The sequence below is a fragment of the Saccostrea cucullata genome, unplaced genomic scaffold, assembly GCF_032062105.1.
Source record: "Saccostrea cucullata isolate Sc308-1 unplaced genomic scaffold, CSIRO_AGI_Scuc_v1 ctg1129, whole genome shotgun sequence".
In the NCBI taxonomy this organism is placed as follows: Eukaryota; Metazoa; Mollusca; class Bivalvia; order Ostreida; family Ostreidae; genus Saccostrea; species Saccostrea cuccullata.
Genome location: NW_026922597.1, coordinates 89,884 through 112,251, shown reverse-complemented (window position 1 = coordinate 112,251; position 22,368 = coordinate 89,884). Strand labels below are relative to the sequence as shown.

Genomic DNA, 22,368 nt, shown 5'->3' with positions numbered 1-22,368 from the left:
TTAATTTTCAAATAAACTTATTAGTACATGTTGTACCTTTCTTGGTGAAATTCTCTAAACAGCAGCAGAGCATCTTTAAGACAAATTCTGTTAGTGCCATTGTAATCTAATGCCTGGAAGTCCCAATATGACTGTTCCTCTATAGACTGACGACGCTGTAGTTCCTCCAACACCTCAATGAAATGTGATCTAAAAGGAAAATACAAGATATAACGTTGATTATTGATCGTCCTTTAATGTATTTCACAATAAATCTCTTTCATTTCAGTAATCTAAAAGAAAAACTATATTGTTAGTTATTCTTTTTTGATACTTTGATACATAACTTATATGACTACAGAAAATCCTTAGATTTCATGTATAATTTCAAGAATCCATGATGCAATATAATTGAAATTAATATAGTAATACATCATTTTTAATTACACTACACATGTATCAATTATGAGCCTGATACTAACTATCATGAAAATTTGTCAATGCTGGGGAGAATTCATTTTGAAATTTTTTCCTTTGACCAAATGCTTATGGCACGTGTCTGTACTGACCTGTCAACAGTTCCTGGTGTCCCACACACCCTCTGTATGGCTCCATCAACATGCTCCACGGCCACAGGAGAAAAATAAATGGATTGGTGAAAATCCAGTATCTGCTCTGTTGTCACAAAACCCTTACATGCTGTGTCCAAGTTGTTAAAAAGAGCTGTGAAGTCTTGGATGCCCATTTCCGTGCCTAATTACTGGGAACTTCAGTCTATATCTTTTAAGATTGTATATTTATGCTGGTTACGGCAGGTAAACTAATTTTAAGTGACAGTTACATATAGGAATAGGGAATGCAGTAAATGCAGTTTTCATATTTTTCAATATAATGCACAGTGTAATCAGCTATACATGTACATTCTCTTAAGAGAAGTATATGTTTTCCCTTACATGTTTAAAGACAGGTAAGCGAAACTTTATCTACTCTTTTAAAATGAAAATGTATCTATCTCTCCAAAGAGAATGCATAAATAACATGTTATATCTATAACATGTATTTTTATGAATAGATGAATAAAGCTTAATATAATACTTTCAGGAAGATGGAACTCCTTCAGCTGGCAACCATTTCATTATTTTGAGTATTAACTGTTACAAGATAATTTTTTCTTAACATTTTTTTTTCATACTGATAGCTGTAAAAAAAGAGAGAGAAGTGTATCCAAAAATCTTTAGTTCTTCACAACTTTGAAACTTTGCAATATATCGTTAAATACAATACACAGTGATTTTCGTCGATTTTGGTACCCTTATGTTTGTCAAAATAAATAAAAATTATATTTACCATCCTTTAATCCTATTATTAAATCATTTTTCTTCTTGCAAAATTTTCTTCCTCCATGTTGTTTACATACACCAAGACATTATGTGACGAAATGAAAACTTAGCCAATCATTTTCATCGTTACAAACAAGCACTTTTCAAACAACTCGTACATTGAAGCACTCGGATACTATGCGCATTGTCTAGAAATAAGGAAGTTTAAGTTTACTTTTTCACAAAATTGAAATGCTATTTTGAGAATAAGCAATATATATTATATGTTAAGCAAGTCCATGAGAATGGGGTTTGGGGCATAAGCATTGGAACCGGCCGGGAAGGGGGTGCTTTTTCTTGTTATAAACATCGATATTTATGTCTTCCTTCATGAATTTTGAAAGAAAAGATAAATGCTTCAATTGTTGTTGTTTTTTTTTTTTAAGAAAAATGCATCCAAATATAGGTGATAAAAAAGTGACAGAAGTTATGTGGACATAGATAATGCGAATTTTGAAGGTATTTCCGCCCTTCTCGGAATGTTAAAAAACAACCACATGCATGAATCTAACAATACTTTCACTCGGAATGACTTAAACAGCTTTTAATGACCTATGTTTTAAATCAATTAATAGTTAATCGTGACGGAGGTGACTTCCATTTCTCCTGCTATAGCATTTTCATCATAATTCTTACTTTCTGCTTTAGAATAATCGTGTTTTCAGTGGGTTTTTTCACTACATAAGGAAATAAAACTAGTTATTCATTTAAAAAAGAGAAAAATACATTTTTTATCCTGATTAATAAACAAATGTTATATTTGACTTTTGACACACGATTCAAAAACTAAAATTTGGCCGTTGATTTGAACAATTCAATATCTACACTACCCAAGAATGCCTCCTCATAAGTTTCAGCTTTTTTGGCCAAGTTGTTCTTGAGAAGAAGATTTTTTAAATGACCCCACCCTATTTTTGTCTTTTCTTGATTATCTCCTTTGTGAAGGGACTTGGCCCTTTATTTTAATAATTTAAACTCCGCTTTACCCAATGATGCTTTGTACCAAGTTTGGTTGAAATTGGCCCCGTGGTTCTTGAGAAGAATTCAAGAATGTGAAAAGTTTACAGACGAACGGGCAACTAAACGGACGGACGGACAAAATGTGAATGTTTATCATCCCAATTTTATAGGGGGCTATCTCAAAAGTTGTCAAATTTTACTATTAGACCCTAAGGGAATTTGTTGGAAAAGCGCCAAATTATCACAGTTTTTCCATATCTTCTGGGTTGTATAGATACTTAAATACCTAGTGAAAGTTACTTATCAATCTAGATTAACTAATCTTATCTAGTAAATCTACCCAATACCTAGTAAAACTACTTTTAAGGTAGTGATTGCATGTATGGAACTGTAGTAAATTTACTAGTCTTCTTAGTACTTCAACTAGTTTTTTTTTCTCTCAGTGTTATTATATCAATACCCCTAAAAATTGCCATATATATATAACGTATAAATACATATATCAGTGCAGATGAATTATGGGCGCATATATGTTTTTTCGGTAAAAATAGCAATATTTAGGTTGCTAGAGTATGGTTCTTTGGATGTTCTGTCGTTAGTTTTTAGCATATATACAAAATGTATCCATGGACGTCTTGAACATACTTGTAAGGGAGTCATGCGTTATTCTTAAGCGTCATGCATTGCTTACAAAATCGGAAAATGTTGATATGTTAGAGCCATTTCAGGGTTTTTTCCTAATTTTTGTCGTTAAATCACCTTTTCAGACAAGTATATAGTTTACAGATAATATTTATTTTATTAAAATCAAAATAATTAACAAAGGTGTACTGTTGCACAAATCACTGCTGGTATAGTGCGAATCGAGAAAATCTTGGTTTCGGACACATAGTAATTGGTTTACATCAATGAGACAGTTTGAGTCAACTAAACGATCAGAAATGATAGAACATTTGATTAAGACCTAATTGTTAATGCCCAGTATGTTTTCATGCAGTAAAATTGCTCGTTAGTTGATTACATATAAGGAACAATCCAGTATAACTACTTTAGACTACACCCATTCAAAATGCATGCATTTTACTGGATCTATTCATACTTACTTTTTGCGCGTTAAGCAAGATTTACACTAGTACATTATTTGTGTGAAAAATGATATGAGTATATAGTTATGAATCATTTAGGATTTCCCATGTCTGTAATATTTCATAAGATTAAAACTTTGGCTGTAATATCAGGCACGTAGCATCGTTTTTGAAAGTGGGGGGGGGGGGGGGGGGGGGGGGGGGGGGGGGGGGGGGGGGGGGAGGGGGGGGGGGGGGGGGGGGGGGGGGGGGGGGGGGGGGGGGGGGGGGAGGGGGGGGGGGGGGGGGGGGTGGTGGTCAACTCTTTCAAAGCTAAGTTACTTTCACTTCCAATTTTTTCCCTACATTTCCTTGATATCCCTACACTATGGTTACAAGTGGGGGGGGGGGGGGGGGGCAACCATCCTTTCAAGCCCCCCCCCCCCCCCCCTGTTGCTACGTCCCTGAATATAAAGTTTTCTGATAGCAGCACGATTATGGCTGCTGTAAATGTGACTCTTGGCACCTGTAATTGCTAGTACATGTACGTTTGGCTTCTGTTCAGCTCCATAAATTGCGACGTTTTACTGCTGTATTATAAATTTTATCATTTTCCAAGAAATACATTTAAATTTCATATCGATACATCAGAAAGTGCAGCGTCCTTGAATTAACCCCCAAATCAAGTCGAGGATTTGTTTCTTCTATCAAATATTTAAAATGTAACGCATATACCCCCACCCCACCCACATAAATCAGGGGCGTAGTATCCGGGGGGGCCAGCCCCCCCCCCTTTTTTTCCCAACCTTACTTATACTATAGGAAATGTTAATTGAAAGCCTGGTTGGCCCCCCACTTTTAGAGATGTACCGAAAATGTAGTATAGGTAAGGTATGGTAAGTATGGTAATAAAAGTAGTTGACACTGAGAAAAAGTTTATATACCCCCACCCCCACGAAATAGGATTTTCGACTTTGGGCAACTTTTTCCTTTTTTTTTTTTTTTTTTTTTTTTGCTTGTCAACTTTTTCAGGTAAGTAAAAATTTTTTTCTCTGGTTGCCCCACCCCCCCACTTTCAAAAACGATGCTACGCCACAGTAAATTGTTCTGATATATGGAAAAAATAAAGGATTAAAAATGCAACATTTACTCTGGATAGTTTATATTGGATATCATTCTTGAAAATCATGAACTTGTTTCACTTAAGCATGTTTCTGGAGTATATGTTCATTAATGCTCTATCCCAAAGTTCAATTTTAATAATTCCAGATTCATGTTGTAAGTCATCTTCAATTGACTGTCTAGAACTTAAGAGTTTCAAACTTTCTATGCATGCAGAGGAAACGAAAAAGACCTTGCAACCCCTCCCCCCTTTCGAAGGAAAAAAAAAGATTGACCTCTCTTTTGTAAAAATGAGTCATGATCAACACATGTACTGGTATTTGGAGGAAAAAGACGTTAACGCATGCAGGTGGGAATATTTTTTTTTTATTTTTTGACTTGGAAAGAAGGCATGGGAAGGCTTTAAGTCTTTCCGATAAATAACTTGTATATAGAATATTTTAATATCTCAACAAAATATTCTCATATTTGAATGACATACAGACACCGGTCTACTTATTAAAAATGCAGACCCGTCACGCGTGACATTTTTTTTTCAATGTACATGGTTGTCTATGTAGGGAGGATTAGGGTCGATCGCAGGTGATTGACAAGCCAACAAAAATGTCCAATCTCGGAAGAACAAAGCTGCAGAATTGTAGTGTTAACTTGTGGTTTCATGTTTTCATCTTTGGATATAAAGAATTAAGTATAAAATCATAACGCTGCCGCTCTGCAGCTAGGAAGAACAGTCCTAATCAGACTTTGCGTGTGTGTGTGACCTTTCTCTAACTTTTCCATTTACCGCAACTGCCACCTTACAGCCAAGGGTTTCTGATACGCTACTTTGCTCATAATTCAACTGTGGAGAGTAGCGTATTAGAAACCCATGGCCAGCGAAGATTACAATGGCTGGATTACCAAACCAAACGGTTGGCTGCAGTGTTACCAACTGAAAACAAAATGTATATTTATTGAACACAAAAGTGCGCTGCTTCTCGATTTCAAACAGTCATATTCTCAAAATATTTCTAACTGGGTGTTCAAAATAAATTCCTTTACAATGTCCACTTATCTATTTCCACAACAAACAAAGTCCTGCTGTAAATAGCTCTTCGTGAAATGGAGACCATCCAATTTCGCATTTTTACTGTCATTTTTAAGATGACAACAGACAAATCGCTTCAATTGCAACACGCTTCGTGAAGAAGTCTCGAAGTAATGATTTTAATGTCAGCTTTTCTGCAGCAAAGGTCTATCTCTTTTTTTCTCTCAGGCCACTGAGTTACAGAAATGCAGCTACCTTACAGTTACAAAAAAAACCCAACATTTTTTCGGCGGGTGGGGGGGGCAATCAAAACATAAAACAAAAATCTATTTTTCAGAAAATAAAATACACCAGAACTTGCATATGCCATAGGCGCTTGGTTACAGGATGGTGTATTTTGTGTATTATGTGTTTTTCTAGGTGTGCCTGAATACCCTCATTAAAATAAAAATAAAAATTCGCCGAAATTAGCACGTTTTAAAAATGTCATATTTACTGTATATCCTCTTTTTATATACAGTAAATATGACATTTTTAAAACGTACTAATTTCGGCGAATTTTTATTTTTATTTTAATGAGGGTATTCAGGCACACCTAGAAAAACACATAATACACAAAATACACCATCCTGTAACCAAGCGCCTATGGCATATACTACGTGACTGAGAGATTACCGGAAAGTGTGGACTACATGCACATTTTTGTGTCCACTGCATCAAAAAACGTATCCACTTAGTTTTCCAATTAGCCCTGTAGTGTCCCAGCAGGCACGCAACGTTGTTTCAACGTTGAAAGGAGGTGGAATATAGGTTGCAACGTTGATCAACTATATTTCAACGTTGTTTCAACGTTGAGGTTTCAACGTTGAATCCTCAACCTTTTTTCAACGTTGAAACAACGTTGAATCTGCAACATATTTTCAACGTTGAATGTTCGTCGATATTTCAACGTTAAAACAACGTTGAGGCTGCAACATATTTTCAACGTTGAATGTTCGTCGATATTTCAACGTTGAAACAACGTTGAAGCTGCAAGATATTCTCAACGTTAGATGTTCGTTATTATTTCAACGTAGAAACAGCGTTGAAGCTGCAACATATTTTCAACGTTGAATGCTCGTCGATATTCAACGTTGAAACAACTTTGAAGATTCAACATGTTTTCAACGTTGAGTATTTTCTGATTATGTAGAGTTAAAACAAGGTTTAAAAATGCAAAGTTGACTGTCTCGATTTCAACGTTGAAACAACGTGGAAGATGCAACATATTTTCAACTTTAGGAAAGTTAGGAATTATTAACGTTGAAACAACGGGTAACAAGTATTGAGCACTTTAGTTTTTAAGTTCAAAATATAAAGGTGTCTTTAACTTCTAATCCATGCGAATTTTCGCAATATACACACAGCTGTTTGCATTGTTAGAAAATATTATATATATAATAATAATACTTAATAAATGAAACGCATACATTATAAATTGATTCACTCAAAAGAGTTGTGCCAATAGCTGGTACCATTATAAAATTTTAAATATGAGTTTATATGAAGCATGGCATCTGCATTTAACACTTCATTATAATTATGTTTCAAAAATATTTTTTTTAACAAATTGTGAATGCTATTTTTTTGGACATATTTATAAAATATGTTAAATATAACATGTATAAGCTTTTAATAAATAATAACATCTTTATCCAACATCTCACTGTAATTCCATGTTACTGTAGAATTAATAAAAATAATTATTCCAAATTAATGTTCTTAAAATTAGACTCATATGGATCCGTGCCGTATAATCTTGTGCAGATTATACGTATACAGAGCGAATCTAAGAATTCTTTTTTTTTATTAGATTGTGCTTTTGTTGTGTGTATTAATTCTATAATCTTTCTTTTTATAAAATAAAAAAAAAATCAAATAAACTCATAAGAATGTTCACACTGACAATTAACCCTTGTCAAGTTGCATTACTTAAGATCCACTCCCCAGAAACCTTCGAGAAATCAGATAAGGAGTGCCTCTCGCTTAGTTGGTCAGTTTCAGTGTCAGGATAACCTTGTTATGCAATTTTCTTGCTGGGCAGAGTATAGCTGTTTGCAGCTTATCTAGGTCAAAATTTGAATTCAACTGATGGACAAGAAGTGCGCGTCTCCTTGCTGTTCATATTTAATGTGTTTTTAAGCTATTATACACAAGGATAAAGGCTGGAATATCAACTTCTGCTCAGTAAGTATTATTTCCTTTTCATGAATTTAACATGTTTAAGAAATTAAGTTTTTTTAGTATTTGGTCATCATTTAATTCTTGTTTTATAAGTACATATTGTATATTTGAAATCTGCGTGAAATGCACAACCTTGGTTCTTGTATTATGTGTTTTGTTGATATTCATTTGGTTATGAAATATAAGCTAGTATACTAATATATTATACAATTTAACTAATTGTAGTTCGTCGTAAGGTTAAATCAACCAGTGTGGCGGGGATTGTATAGTCAGCCTTGATTGCATCAGATTCTTCGCCCGTGAAAATTATACAAAGGAATGCAACATTTTGTAAGTACACTATGTATATGTATGTCTATAACATTTTTCTTTAGTAATAATTATTTATAAGCATACTCATACGAATTTTAACATGAAGTCAACTATAATTCTTTTAATCATGTTAATTAAATCCAAGTACCGGAATATATTCCTTTGTCTGATTTTTGAAATCATCCATGTATATTTATTTTTATCGTTTGAAATAACGTGTTACGTACATTTTATCGAACAAATGGCTTTAACATCTTTATTTCTTTTATCAATAGGCTTTTGCTTTAGAGGGTGGATTCTCCTTTTCATTTCTTTCATTCGTGGGACTTAACTATATGCGTGATTAAAATCAATGGATCCGCCACTTTGTGGAACTTAGTAGTGTAAGGCAGACGCGTACTTTGAAGGACCTGGGTGTGATTACTGTGACCCTCTTTTCACTAGGAATATAAATTTTGTCAAGCAGTGATTTTTGAGATTCAGTGATTGAATCCGAATTTTGTGTTTGTATAAAAAATACATGTAAAATAAATTCTCTCACAATCATAATACTGGATTACAACTTATCTAAATATTTCGCAACTTGAATAAATTATATTTATTAGAATTTGAAATGTATTTGTTTTTAAAGCAAAATGTAATATGAATTCAACGTGATTTCAACCAAGTATCAACGTTTGTACAACCGAAAATTTCAACCAAATCTCAACCTAATTTCAACCAATGTTCACTTTTGTTCAATGTTGATATTTGACGTTGAAACAACGTTGAAGCTTCAACGTTGCCTCAACTTTCATTTGCAACCAAAAATCAACCATAAATCAACAAAAAATCTAACCAATTTTCAACGTTTATTCAACGTTGAAAATTGACGTTGAAACAACGTTACATCTCAACGTTGACTCAACTTTCATATGCAACCAAAATTCAACGTTGAAGTGCAACGTTGATTCAACGTTGAATCAACGTTGAAATGCCTGCTGGGGTAGGTAATTAATGAATCATTCGAATGTGAGTACACGAAAAACACAGTGTAAACAACCTTTTACATGTAATGTTTCGATATTCAGCACTTTTGGGGTATAATGCAATCCAATCGCTTCTTATAAATTTTATTTCTAGAAAGTGATTTTTATTGCCAGTAGTAGCTGGTGTCCGGAACCAAGATTTTCTCGATTCGCCAGCATAAAATAAACAAGAGGCCCGCGGGCCTTATAGGTCACCTGAGTATCGTGAAACAACTTTCCAACAATTGAATTTGGCTTGTGTTTTAAACCAGAGGCCATGAAATTCACAATTTTAAAAGAGGCACCATTGCTTTTCATAATTATAAACTTGGCATGCTTACGCTATTTACTTAATATCCAGAGGTAGATCAGAACCAGAGGTAGATCAGAGTAACAAAGAGAAAATGCATTTCCACTTTTAGTGGATTTCAGAGCCCCTGGGTCAGGGCTTCTTGTGTTAGGGCGGGTCCACAGTTGAGCTCCCCATACCACAGGAACCACTGACCCTGGGGCCACATCTTTCAAAATTTTGGAAATTTTTAAAAATTTTATTTCATCATGCTGTTGATTAATACCAAAGTGCAGACTTCAAAGCATTAAATTATTTCAGACTGTGTTACCCCCCCCCCAAGTACCTCTGTCCCAGGGGACAGGAAATTAACAATATTTGGAAGAAGCAGTTTTTTTTTTTCATAAATATATACTAAGATCATTGGAACTATACCCAATAACAAAGGAAAAGATGTTCAAAGAATTCAAGCATTTTCACTATATAAACTTTTGAGCCCCCCCCCCCCCCCTTCACATAAGAATCTCTAACCCAGGGACCCTGAAATTCAAAAATCTCAAAGAAACATCCTTCCTCCTCATAACTATGTACATAGCTCATTGGTTAAATACTCAGGTGCAGAAAAGAATAGTTTTAAAGAATTTATGCATTTTCACTATATAATCAATAAAGCCCCACCCTAACACCAGAACCCCCAACCCAGGGGCCATGAAATTCACAATTTTGGAAGAGGTAGCCTTATTCAATATAACAATGTACTTGGTTAGTTTATTTAATGCCCATCAGCAGATAAGAAGAATTTTAAAGAATTTTTTCATTTTCACTATATAATCTATATAGCCCCCCCCCCCCCCCCCCCCCCCCTAGTCTAGAACCCCAGACCCTGGGGCTATGAATTTCACAATTTTGGAAGAGGCAGCCTTATTCAACATAGCCATGCACTTGGTTAGTTTATTTAATGCCCATGAACAGAGAAGAAGAATTTAAAAGAATTTTTGCATTTTCACTATATAATCTATATAGCCCCGCCCTAGTCTAGAACCCCTGACCCTGGGGCTATGAATTTCACAATTTTGGAAGAGGCAGCCTTTTTCAACATGGCCATGCACTTGGTTAGTTTATTTAATGCCCACAAACAGAAAAGAAGAATTTCAAAGAATTTATGCATTTTCACTATAATCTATATAGCCCCGCCCTAGCACTAGAACCCCTGACCCTGGGGCCATGAAATTCACAATTTTGGAAAAGGCCATCATTTTCAACTTACCTATGCACTTGGTTAGTTTATTTAATGCCCACAAACAGAGAAGAAGAATTTCAAAAAAATAATGCATTTTCACTATATAACCTGTTCAGCCCCGCCCTAGCAGTAGAACCCCTGACCCTGGGGCCATGAATTTCACAAGTTTGGCAGAGGACCCAATGCTGATTACAATCATACCAACAGTTTAACTGCTTGATGTCCAGGAGTAAAGAAGAAGACTTTTAAAGATTGCACTAATTTTAGTGGTTTTTGCCCCACCCCCCAGGCCCCAGGGACTATGAAATTCACAATTTTTGTTCTCCTTTACCCATAGATGCTTTATTCCAAATTTGGTTGAAATTGGTTCAGTGGTTTCAGAGAAGAAGCTAAAAATGTTCAAATGTTATAACGCACGACGCAACGAACGACGACGGACGAAAACAGATAGCAATAGGTCACCTGAGTTTACTCAGGTGACCTAAAAAGCTGCGCAAAGTCATGCGCACTCGAAATAGACTAAGTCTCGTTAAATCAAAAACGTTTGCATTATTATTTGTGTAAAAAAAAATGCCATAAATTCACTAATCCAAATCTAGGGTTTTTTCTTCAAAAGTCAGGGTCAAAGTAGTTTAATTTCTTTTTTCAGGTCTGAACGATTTCCAAATATGGAAGTCAATAACGATAAATGAAAGTTGCTATAAATAAACGATGTACAAGTATTTATTCTTCTGTCCAATCAGACAGCACATTCCAAACATATTTCAAAAGAAACTAGCGGTACTGTGAGAAATGAGCTCACGAAATGATACCCCCGCTTTCCATATGGTTATAATGGCAAAGTCAATGTTTTGCTGTGGCCGGGAATCCCAAAATATGTGTCGGATCAAAAATTAAAATAGATGGTCACAATATCAATATTTAGTCCGTCTAGCTGTCTGTACCTCCGTCCGTCTGTTACGCTTTGGGGTACCCATCTCTTATCCGCACCGCCTCTTATACTACTGAGTGAAATTTAATGAAACTTTCACAGAAACTTTATTATATATTGCCATTGTGCACCTTCTATTTTACTTTTTGATCCGACACATATTTTTGGTTTCCCGGACACAGCAAAACATGGACTTTGTTATTATAACCACATGGGAGGCGGGGTATCATTTAGTGAGCTCATTGCTCACAGTACCTCTAGTTGGTTTCTGGCAAAATAAATTTTCTGTCTGTTACGCTTTGGGGTACCCATCTCTTATCCTCAACTCCTCTAATACTACTGAGTGAAATTTAATGAAACTTTCACAGAATCTTTATTACATATAGCTTTTAACCACCTCCTATTTTACTTTTTGATTCGACACATATTTTGGGTTTCACGGCCACAGCAAAACATGGACTTTGCCATTATAACCATATCGGAGTGAGCTCATTGCTTATAGTACCTCTAGTTTTCCTAGAGAATATGGATGATTTGCATCAATTACACATTAATAGGCTTCATCGCTGTGGAAACTGGATGTGATTTCTTAGCATATTCCTCAACAAATAACAGACAATTACATATCGATGTATAACTGGACGAACTCAACCTATAATCATATTCCATTAGGGTAATCAACAAACTGAAGATTTTCCTCTTCTTATATATTCCATAAAACGATATATTTATGGCTCCTTGTTATGATATGTAAATATAAAATTTGTGACATTTTTTTGTCAATCGCAGTGGGCCTTCGGATTAGTGGGCCGTCGGACTTGTGAACCTTCGGACTAGTTGGTTGTTGGACTAGTGAATCTTTGCACTAGTGGGTAGACCCCTTCTCGGCACTCAGAACCTTTGAGCAATGAGGATCTTTTTCATGTCGGCACCTGCTGCCACACGGGGTTTATACATATGCAAGTATGATATCATCCAAAGGATCGTTCCTCATGCCTGCAGTGGGATTTGAATGTGCAGTAAAAGGATCAACTCCTTACTTCCAGACCCTACAGCAAACGCTTTAACAACTGCCCTGCAAAGAGAATACAAAATCTTGTGTACAAGTAACCAGTTGACAAATTTCAATGCCCCATTTCATGACCATGTGTGTACATGTATCTTATTATTAACCAATTTAAGTTACCTTGCTGTCAGATTAAATCCCCTTTCTCCCAATGTATCTGTATACACATATTCTGTTATTTCGCCACTTCCTACCCAGAGTAGGTGAGTTTTGTCATCATAACTCAGGGACACTGGTCTGGCTATACCTTGTTCTTGTGTCAATATCAGTGACAAAAAGTGGCCATCTTTGTCAATCATATGCACTGAGCTGGTGTTATCATCACACACCAGAATGTGTGACATCACGTCTGTACAGATACCTAGAGGTGCCAGTCCTACAAATCCTACAGGAGGACCTGTGTAGGAGAACCGATGTCTTCCTCCAGGCTCTGTCACCACTACACGGTCATCATCAGACACAATAACATCTCTATTACGGTTCTCTGTGATGAACATAGGTCTACGATACAGTCTCTGCCCTCTGTTATTATTTTGTACTGTCTGGGTAAGCTGTCCTCTGTCGTTGTAACGTGTTACATTGGCCATTTCTATAGGATCATCTCTATACATCACGACCAGCAAATCTCCATTGGAAGGGGAACAGAAAACACAACGTGCTTCCCATATTTCTGTTTTTTCTATCAGTGTAGACTGTATTTTGTTATCTTTTGATAATGTGTTTATGTTACCATACCAGTCTATAAATATAAGTTCACCAGTCAATTTCACGGTATGTACGCACAATAGCTCTGAAACATTAAAACTTGTCAAATGATACAGTACATCACCTTCTGTGTTTATTAACATGATATTGTCCATATTACTGACCCAGACCTTGTCTGATGTCACATGGGATATGTGTGTTACGCGTTCAACACCTTTCACTGTGACAGATCTACGTAACATGGAGCTAGACAACAGGTACAGCAGATCTTCATTTTTCGGAATTTTTCTTGCAGACTCTATAATTTGAGTTTCACTTAGTAACCTAATCACATCTTCCAAGTTGATTTCTTCAGCCACGGAGAGCAAGGAGTGTTGTGTAAGATTTGGGGTACCCTTTATCTTAATGGCATGTGCACGTGTTTTCTTCAGAAATGAGAGGAATTTTACTGGTGTTTTTGCCAATCCTTCAAATCTGTGATCACAGTTCTCTATGCTGGCAAGGTGTCTTTTCATTATATTATGCTGTTGATTTAATCTATGTATCATCAAAGATTTCTGTTTGATTTTAACACCACATATCACAGCATCTATAAGGTTCTTTAGTCTCTGGGCTTTCATTGACATTTCTACCTGACTGTTGGAGATTTCCACAGAACAATTTTTTCTAGCGAATTTGATTCCATTCAGAAGAAAACACATTTTATAGATATTATAACTTCTAATGTTATGAATGATTTCTCTGTGTTGTTGACGGTTAGTATTATATGACTGTCTGATGTCCAGTACTCTGTGTTTTCTGTGTTCTTCACATTGAACACAGACAGGTAGTTCACATGATGAACAGTACATTTCATACATTCTATCTGGATGTCTCACACAGGTCTCTTGTTTGGGGATATTTTCATACCTCTCTTGGTAAATCACAAGGTCGTGATCTATGGTATTTAAATTGATAGCATGTTCCTCTTTACACTGTAGACACAGGTCATGTTTACACGTGTTACAGTAGAATTCTGTGTCTCCCTGACATTGAAAACACTGTCGTACTCTACAGCACGAAGAAAAGCCTTTCTTGTAATATTGTGTCCTATATAACACCACTTTATGAAACTTTGTATGGGAGTTTGTATCATGTTCCTTTTTGCACTGTAGACACAGGTCATGTTTACACGTGTTGCAGTAGTATTCCGTGTCTCCCGCACATTGAAAACACTGTAGTACTCTACAACACTGTGTACTTCTTCCTAGCATGTCCATGATATTGGTGGTATAATTGTTAAACGTATGAAACAAAAAATCTGCTGAAATATAAAATAAGAATTACACACAGATATAGTGAGTTTATCCAGGATGCATACATGCCAACTTTCCCGATTTAGGCGGGATCCTCCCGATTTTACCCTTTCATCCCGCTATCCCGATCGGGAAAGCAAAATTGCCCTTATTTCCCGATTTGAAAAAAAAAATCACCAAAACTTCCGATTTTAAAAGTTTCCCTACTGCTGAATTTTGACAATTGGGGTAACAATGTCAGACTTGTTTATTCAATGCACACAGATAAGTTTCATGGTGTTAATTACCCACAGGAAATCACTTCACGCTTGAACGCACGAAGTTGTCCACTGGTGCAAGAAGCCTATAGCTTGGGGCAATTAGGGGATTATCTTGTCAATTTTAAAGGGTATGCAAGGTGAAACACATAGATTAATAGGATAATTGTTAGTCATTTTATTAAAAACATAAATTAAAGACAATAAAATGCAAATCAAACCATAAAATCGGAATCCAAAGAGATCGTTTTTTGAAAACGAAAGTAGAAAACTAATAAAGCCTAGCTGCTGAATTTATCTACTTATAATGAAAAATGATATTGTAAAGTTTGCCAGTTAAAATATTATTAAAAATTAAGATGAAACAATCAAGTGTATGTCAATTAGAATTTCTTTTCCCTCCCTTCTCCCAAAAGTAATATGTTAGGTATGTGCTTGACTTAAGGAAATACCCACATGGCACCATCAAGCCTGACAAATTTCATGACTGTAAAAAAATAATTCTATTTTGGATACGTGGTATAAATTTCTGTAAATTCAATATCTTACTAGAATTTCTAATTAATTGAAATACAAATTAAAAATCTCAAAAATGTTTCTAGAAACAGGACTTTACAGTATCAATACCTCATATATTTTTAGCCTTTGAAAAAAAATGATTTAAAAGTTGTACAATTTTCAATTTTTTCACTTAATTGTATTCTGGTAGAAAAAAAAAATGTTGTTTACAAATGTAACTAAATACCCCTTCTTGAGTGAGAGAGGCATCTATTTAAGCAAAAATATTTCAATTTTGGAAAGAAAAACATTATTTTTTGTGTTAAATTAATCCTTAAGTTTTATTCTTATTGATAAGTGATATCAATATTATAAATTTTCAAAAGAAGATAATTTCATAATCATTTAATTTCACGACAAAATGTCGCGAATTTAAAGCTTTGAAAATTGTCGTCACGCGCTAAATCCCCCATGGGAATTTTCAAAAGTTGGCATGTATGACTGGATGTAAGGACCTTGAATTTTTAGGAAAAAAATAAAACTGTATTAATTCCTTTAAAAAATATATATAATAGGTATATACATACATGTTTTAGCACAAACAGTAATAATTACAGGTATCTAATATCAATTAGTAGAAAGCTAGTGTACTGTTACTACTGCATGAAAGCGCCTGTCACCCCCTAGCTACTAACGTTATCAGGTTATGATATTGATTAAAACCAGCATGTGTTTACTGTTATGTTTTGTAATGAGGTGAATAAGTCTAAATTATTCTTTAGAAATTTTAATTTTTGTATGAAAATGAACACATTCTACCTAAGCTATCTGCCACTACTCTTCATACAGAGGTTGACACAGCTGTTGACATTTTATGGCCCAATCCCATCACAATATTTTTGTTTACGACGGGGCGTTCGATAATAAGCGCTCGTATTTGGACTGTTTCGGGATATACTAGGACCTAAGGTAATGTCTAACGTTCAACAGAAAGCCAAGACATTGAACTAAATTCTCTAGGCTTAAGATTTTTTTTTTAGCCTATTTTAGCAATATGATAATGAGATTTTTTGAACTGACAGGAATCCCTATCAAGGTTATTGGCCGCCATCTTGGACTGGGGGCAAACATTGGGGGCTGACGTCACAAAAACAATGGCCGAATCGAGCTCCGCAGCTGACGATGCAGCGAATATAATCGCCGCGTATAATTTACCTGCGTCGTAACAAGTGTACCTAGGTGTGCAGAAGAGACCCCAAGGTAATGTTTTTTGACCATATACAAGTATTTTATCTTTGATTTCCACTTTAATGACGTAAGTTGCATATTTACTCAAGGTTGTCAAAACCACGTGGCCGAATGAAACGCTTCCTGTACTTAGGAGGTCGGTCATGTTTTGCATTGCCCTGGCTATATGCGTTATATTTCAGTACTGTAATTTTTGTGGTCTTAGGTGGAGATGATTTGGATGCTAGGCAATTTTTTTTTCGAAGGACTGAGACAAAATTTCAATTTTTTATAGAGCTTTGAAATCGGCCAAAGGGGGTGAGATATCGAAAAAATATAATACATCGGTATAAGATGAGTTCTAATGAACAATATCCAAGATTGAACATTATTTTGAATTAATATCATTAATATAATATGAATATATTATATTTTGTTTGTTATACATATAAATTAAGAGTCATTGATTCATTACACCTTCACTGTACTTTACTAATTTAATACTAGTCATTCATGGTTTAGTATTGACATTGTTTATACAGAAACTCTTGCATGTACAAGGTTGTCAAGAAATATGAAAGATATAAAGACACCTTGAAAAAAGTATTTTTCCCATGAAAATATTTTTTTTCATCACTGCAATTTTGAATACTTTTATTATATGGCTATAGCTATTTGCAGAAAAATTTAAAATTGAGTGATATATAGATATATTTTAAAATACACTGTACATAAATATAGCAAATATTTTACATGCATAAAATAAGGTATGACTATCCTCAAATTCATGTTCAGTCAATTAAACAAGGAGAAATAAAATAAATAAACAAAATAAATAAAAGGAAACCAAAAGGATTTTAATATTGATTCATGTATAGTTATTCCAGAAAAAATATCCATGGTGCATGCATATGATGCAAAATTGTGCAATTTTACACAATTTAATATTATTGTAGAAGAGAGGATGTCCTAGAAACACCTGGAGGCTTGACTCGGAGTCAGAGTTAAAAACACAGGATATGACAAGGCAGGATGCAGCTAAAGCAGCTCCAAATCGAGTTCGTTGGAGGACTGTCGTCGATGGCCTATGTTCCTCATAGAACGACGGGCCGAAGTAAGTACATGAAGTAAGTAGCAGGACGTACATGTCATTGTGCTTTCAAACTATGTTATTTGAATATTAAACAAATTAGTTTTGAAATTAAAGTGAATCCCTGTGTAAATACATGTATTCAAATTAAAAAAAAAAAGGAATTTAAAGGTTTGAAAATAAAAATGATGCATTTTTTGTTCCATCTGTTATAAAAAGCCAATGAAATTGGATCAAAAAGTAGATAAATATAGTAGCATTGTGACATAATACCACCAAATTACAAACATAAATAATTTGTAATATGCTAAGATCTTCCTCAAATTTGCAAAGCAAATCTTTATTTGGTAAATATTTAGTTTTAGAAATGAATATTTACAATATATGAATCGTACTTAACAGCAATGATTTTAAAAATTATCAAAGATATTTCGTTAGGAAATTATCAAATTTTTATAATTATACATGATTACATGTACCTATCTATTTTTTCAGAAGAGTGCTCTTTCAACACTGCATGGCAATATAAACAGTATATGCCTCAAGTAAGTTTTAACTCTACATATTTCATATTTAAAGGAGATCAAGTTGTTTAGCTTTATTGCAATTTTTGCTTTGAAATGCAGTTATATTGAATGATTGAATGACTCATCTTGAGAAAGATGTCGAGAAATGTGTGAAATGTGCTGCAGGTTTTTGAAACTGTTTAATAAATCAAGGCTATTTCTAATGATTTGAAACCACTTGTAGATTCAAAATGCATTTATATTTATTATTATAATCATTTTATAAAATTATACTTAATTATTAATTATCATAAATGATAGTCTTTGTGCTATTTTCTGTTATAACAGATTTCTGTCTGATAAAATCATAGATATTAAACTCTGAAGAATATTGGTCCTACTCCTTTGAAATGTATAATCTCCTCATTACAGATTTTGAAGAATCCTCAATTCAAATCCAGACTGTGGCAGCCCTACCATGTAGCTGTTGGACTCGTATGGGATAACAATAATCAAAAGTCACGATATCCACGCATGGATTTTATCTCATCTTGATTAAATGTAGAGAAATCATATACAGTCTATTTTGTGATAGAAACTGAAAGAGAGAGGGCTTAACATTGTCCTTTTGAATTTGCTAGGACATTTTTTATGAACTTTAGAATACCGCTCATGTACATATTTTTGTTGAAAGATAAAGTACACTTATTAACATCAAAATACTGATTAGGCCATTCCAATTTTTTTTATGTTTAGTGTCTGCGTGCGCCTTGGTTTTTGACACCCCATGTCAGAAAAAACAAACAGAATTGGGAGTTCGAAAATTGATTATTCAGGTCAAAATTTTTGATTTCCAGCAATATCTCTGAATATTTGAATAATACATGTATATCATCATTGGAATAATTTTAGTATTTAATGCCTTGATTTTGCTGAAGAAAATAACTTTCTTTATGAAAAATAGATATATGAAATCATATCTTTTGAATTGCATCATTTATATTACTATAAAATATGTGTTTTATTTTTTTTGTACCTGTGTGTTTTTAGCGAATAGGTAGCTAGGTTTTTGAAAGATGGACGGACACTAAAGAGATAAAAAACTTGGAATGGCCTTAGCTTCAACTAAATATTAAGGATTTACATTTCCCATGGATATTTTAATTTTACAAATTTGACCAAGATGTTTGCAGACTGACATATTTCTTGAACAGATTATACATGTTATATTACAACTATTTGAAATACAATGCAAATACCTATCGTACTTACTTTATTATATGCAATGTCTTTGCATATATTTGCATGTATACTCAGAAAAATCAAATGAATGTTTTTTTTTCAAAGTTGTTACAATATCACTATTTAAAAGGAAAGAAAAAAAAATTGACATGATATTAAAACTTGTATTTTTATTTCAGCTTGTAAAAATACATGTAATAATCATAATAAATTTGTACATGTATGTAAAATTGTTTTCAATTGAGAATACTTGACTCTCTTTAGCACTTGATCCTTGGGATGTCATGTGCTATATATATGAATGTGATTTACCCACATTTTAAAATTGAGCCCTAGATCTAGCTGCCAGGTCTGTTGAAGAAATTTCAGGGTGATGAAGGAAGAGGGCCGGGATCAACTGAAAACTAATGTTTTGACAAACAAAAACAATGTTCATATTAATAAGTGGAGGGACACGACAACTGTATAGATAAGCTTATTGTATTGTGTGATGTGTATATATTGTATCCATGGGATTTAATATATTGAGGGGTACATGGTAACACCCAAATCCACGTATGGTTTCTTTCATGTCTGCTTCATAAATTGCTAAACATTATACAGTGATCCATTGACGAGTGAATCAAAGAATCTAATTTTACTAAATTTGTAATTTTTTTTTCATACACAGTTTTTTAGGGGAGGGGGAGAGTAGGGGATTGTTGTACAATGATCATACAAAAAGGAAATTTAGGAATTCTTTTTTTTTTTTTTCTGCTGAATGCAATTTTTTCACTTATTGTCGGACTAATTGATAAAGATACTATATTATTTTTCCTAGTTTTTTTTTTTTTCTTCAATCATAAGGATAGTTTGACTATATTCAAAATGAATATGCTTAAGAAAGAGTAGGATACCTGCTTAAATTTTTTCATGAGGAATAGAAGCCAGATATTTTGTCTACAGTACTTCTGTGACCTTTCTCTCAATTGAATTATATATTTCCGCAGCTATACAATCACTGAGATTTCATATACAGTGTATGTATAAGTAATGAAAATAAACATAGGATGTATAAATTCTATTTTTATACCCCATCCAAAGGAGAGAGGGAATACTGTTTTACCTGTGTGTGCCAGTCAGTCTGTCTGTCCAAAACAAATTTTTGGTTGCAGTTTTCTCAGCAACTACTCATCACAGATGCTTGAAAGTTTAGCACATTCTTTGCTGAGGCATGCCATTTGGTTGGATTTCATTTTTCTATGAATCGGATGTCAACTTCCTATTGATCAGTGCATCTGCCTGTAACTGTAACTTCAGTTTATTAATATAATATTGTATATTCACATCAGAGCAGGGGTTTGATTGGTGAGCATTGGCTCACAGACTTCTTGTTAGATGTGCATGAAATAGAGACAGGGAAGTCGGATTGTATTGTTACAAAAATATATACAAGTGATGGATGAAATATCATATCAACAAAATGAAGTCCTAAACAAAGGAAAGGTCTTCAATACATGTACATGTATTTGGATTCTTGTATCATATCTGGCAAACTAACATTTTTTTATGTTTTAATAAATGTTAATGATGAAATTTATTATTAGATAACCAGGTATTGAATCAGAGACTTTGCATCACTAGTCAGAAGCTATAACTGTTGAAGTACTCTCAATGTCAATACACAGTCTAAATCTTGTACAGCTTTAAAAGTCCCAAAAATTGTAAATAGCATTGTTAACCTTATTTTAAAATGATTTTAAAAGTTAAGCAGAATTTTACACACACAGTGCACATGACACAGACAATTTTTTTTGTTTGATTAAAATTATTTTTTAAAAACTACTGTTTAAATAAATTTGTATAATTATTTACTTTGAAGTTGCAATTTTGATATTGATATACACATGCAACATATTTTTAAATCATTCTATAATATTACACATAGTTAATATTTAATTAATTAAAACATATTTAAAGTTGTCTCAATAAAATAGCTAAAAACGTTATGTTAAAATAATTTTTTTTAAAAATATATTGGTCTATTTACAGATGTTTTATGGACTTTTATTCATTCAGTACTTCTCAATATTCTCAGTTGGATCCGCCCGCGTTAGTGGTATAGTTATAAAAGAAATTAATTTTTAAAAAATCATCAAAGTAAAAAATAAAATGTAAATGAGTGTTTTTATGCTTAAACCTTCTTTTGTTTTGATTTTCACAAATATTTTATGCTTAAATTGTAAGAAGATGATAGATAGTTAGCGTAACATAAACACTCTATCTCCGCACGTTTTACATGGTGCATGTTGTAATATTGCAGTTCATTTAAGGTAAATAAACACCAATTATTAAAGAAAATGTTCTTTTTTAGAATAAAATATGTTGCTTACAATACGTATACATTCAGTTTCAAATGACAATGACTGTGAAGCGATCGCTAGACGAAAATTGATGCGGTGCTTCTGCATCAGCTGCCGTTGTTTACGTTAGCTACGATGTCGCGTGATGCCCGACGTCGCGCACAATACTGGTGTTACTTTTACAAATATGCGTCAGAGGATAATTTAATAAAGTTAACAGCAGTGGTTATTTGCAAAAATATTGAGTGTTACATATCATTAGAAAGGGAATTTTACAAATAATGATCACAGCATATTTAAAATATATTTTCAGACAATTTTTATAGATAAAATTAGCGCTAAATGAACAGTTACGTCGTCATTTTATGATGTCCCAGCGTTACAAAAAATCATCATGCGCTTCATAAAAATAATAATTTCATGATTAATTTTGCGCCAAGAAGCATGAAAATTGATAATTTATTATGTCATCTAAATTAAAAAATGACGTCATAATCAATTCAAACGTCCAGTTGGTGAAACTGAAATTACGACCTTGAAAATGGCGAAGTCCGTGGTGTCCCGTTTTGTTCATCTTTAACAACTAGAAGATTAAATCGCCAATAAA

At 33.8% G+C, this 22,368-nt stretch overlaps 2 protein-coding genes and 1 long non-coding RNA gene across 4 annotated transcripts in view; 1 reads left to right on the top strand and 2 right to left on the bottom strand.

The window, feature by feature from the left end:
* Positions 1-756, bottom strand: part of LOC134262047 (trichohyalin-like) — a 36,623-nt gene extending 35,867 nt beyond the window's left edge. The window contains exons 1-2 of the mRNA XM_062744424.1: positions 549-756; positions 37-189 (exon numbers count right to left, since the gene is read on the bottom strand). Of these exons, the coding sequence (XP_062600408.1) occupies positions 37-189; positions 549-724 (329 nt within the window). The 5' untranslated portion in view covers positions 725-756. The remainder of the gene's footprint in view (positions 1-36; positions 190-548) is intronic.
* Positions 757-12,523: 11,767 nt separating this feature from the next.
* Positions 12,524-14,563, bottom strand: LOC134262044 (uncharacterized). The gene is made up of 2 exons (XM_062744422.1): positions 12,720-14,563; positions 12,524-12,608 (listed from the first exon to the last, which is right to left on the bottom strand). The coding sequence occupies exons 1-2, from the start codon at positions 14,561-14,563 to the stop codon at positions 12,524-12,526; spliced, it is 1,929 nt and encodes a 642-aa protein (XP_062600406.1).
* Positions 14,564-16,446: 1,883 nt separating this feature from the next.
* Positions 16,447-19,033, top strand: LOC134262039 (uncharacterized). 2 transcript variants are annotated; one of them, XR_009990928.1, is made up of 4 exons: positions 16,447-16,614; positions 17,538-17,695; positions 18,167-18,216; positions 18,610-19,033. It is a non-coding gene; the product is annotated as an uncharacterized LOC134262039 (long non-coding RNA). The 2 variants fall into 2 exon arrangements; XR_009990927.1 differs by having other exon boundaries at positions 17,538-17,708.
* Positions 19,034-22,368: the final 3,335 nt, after the last annotated feature.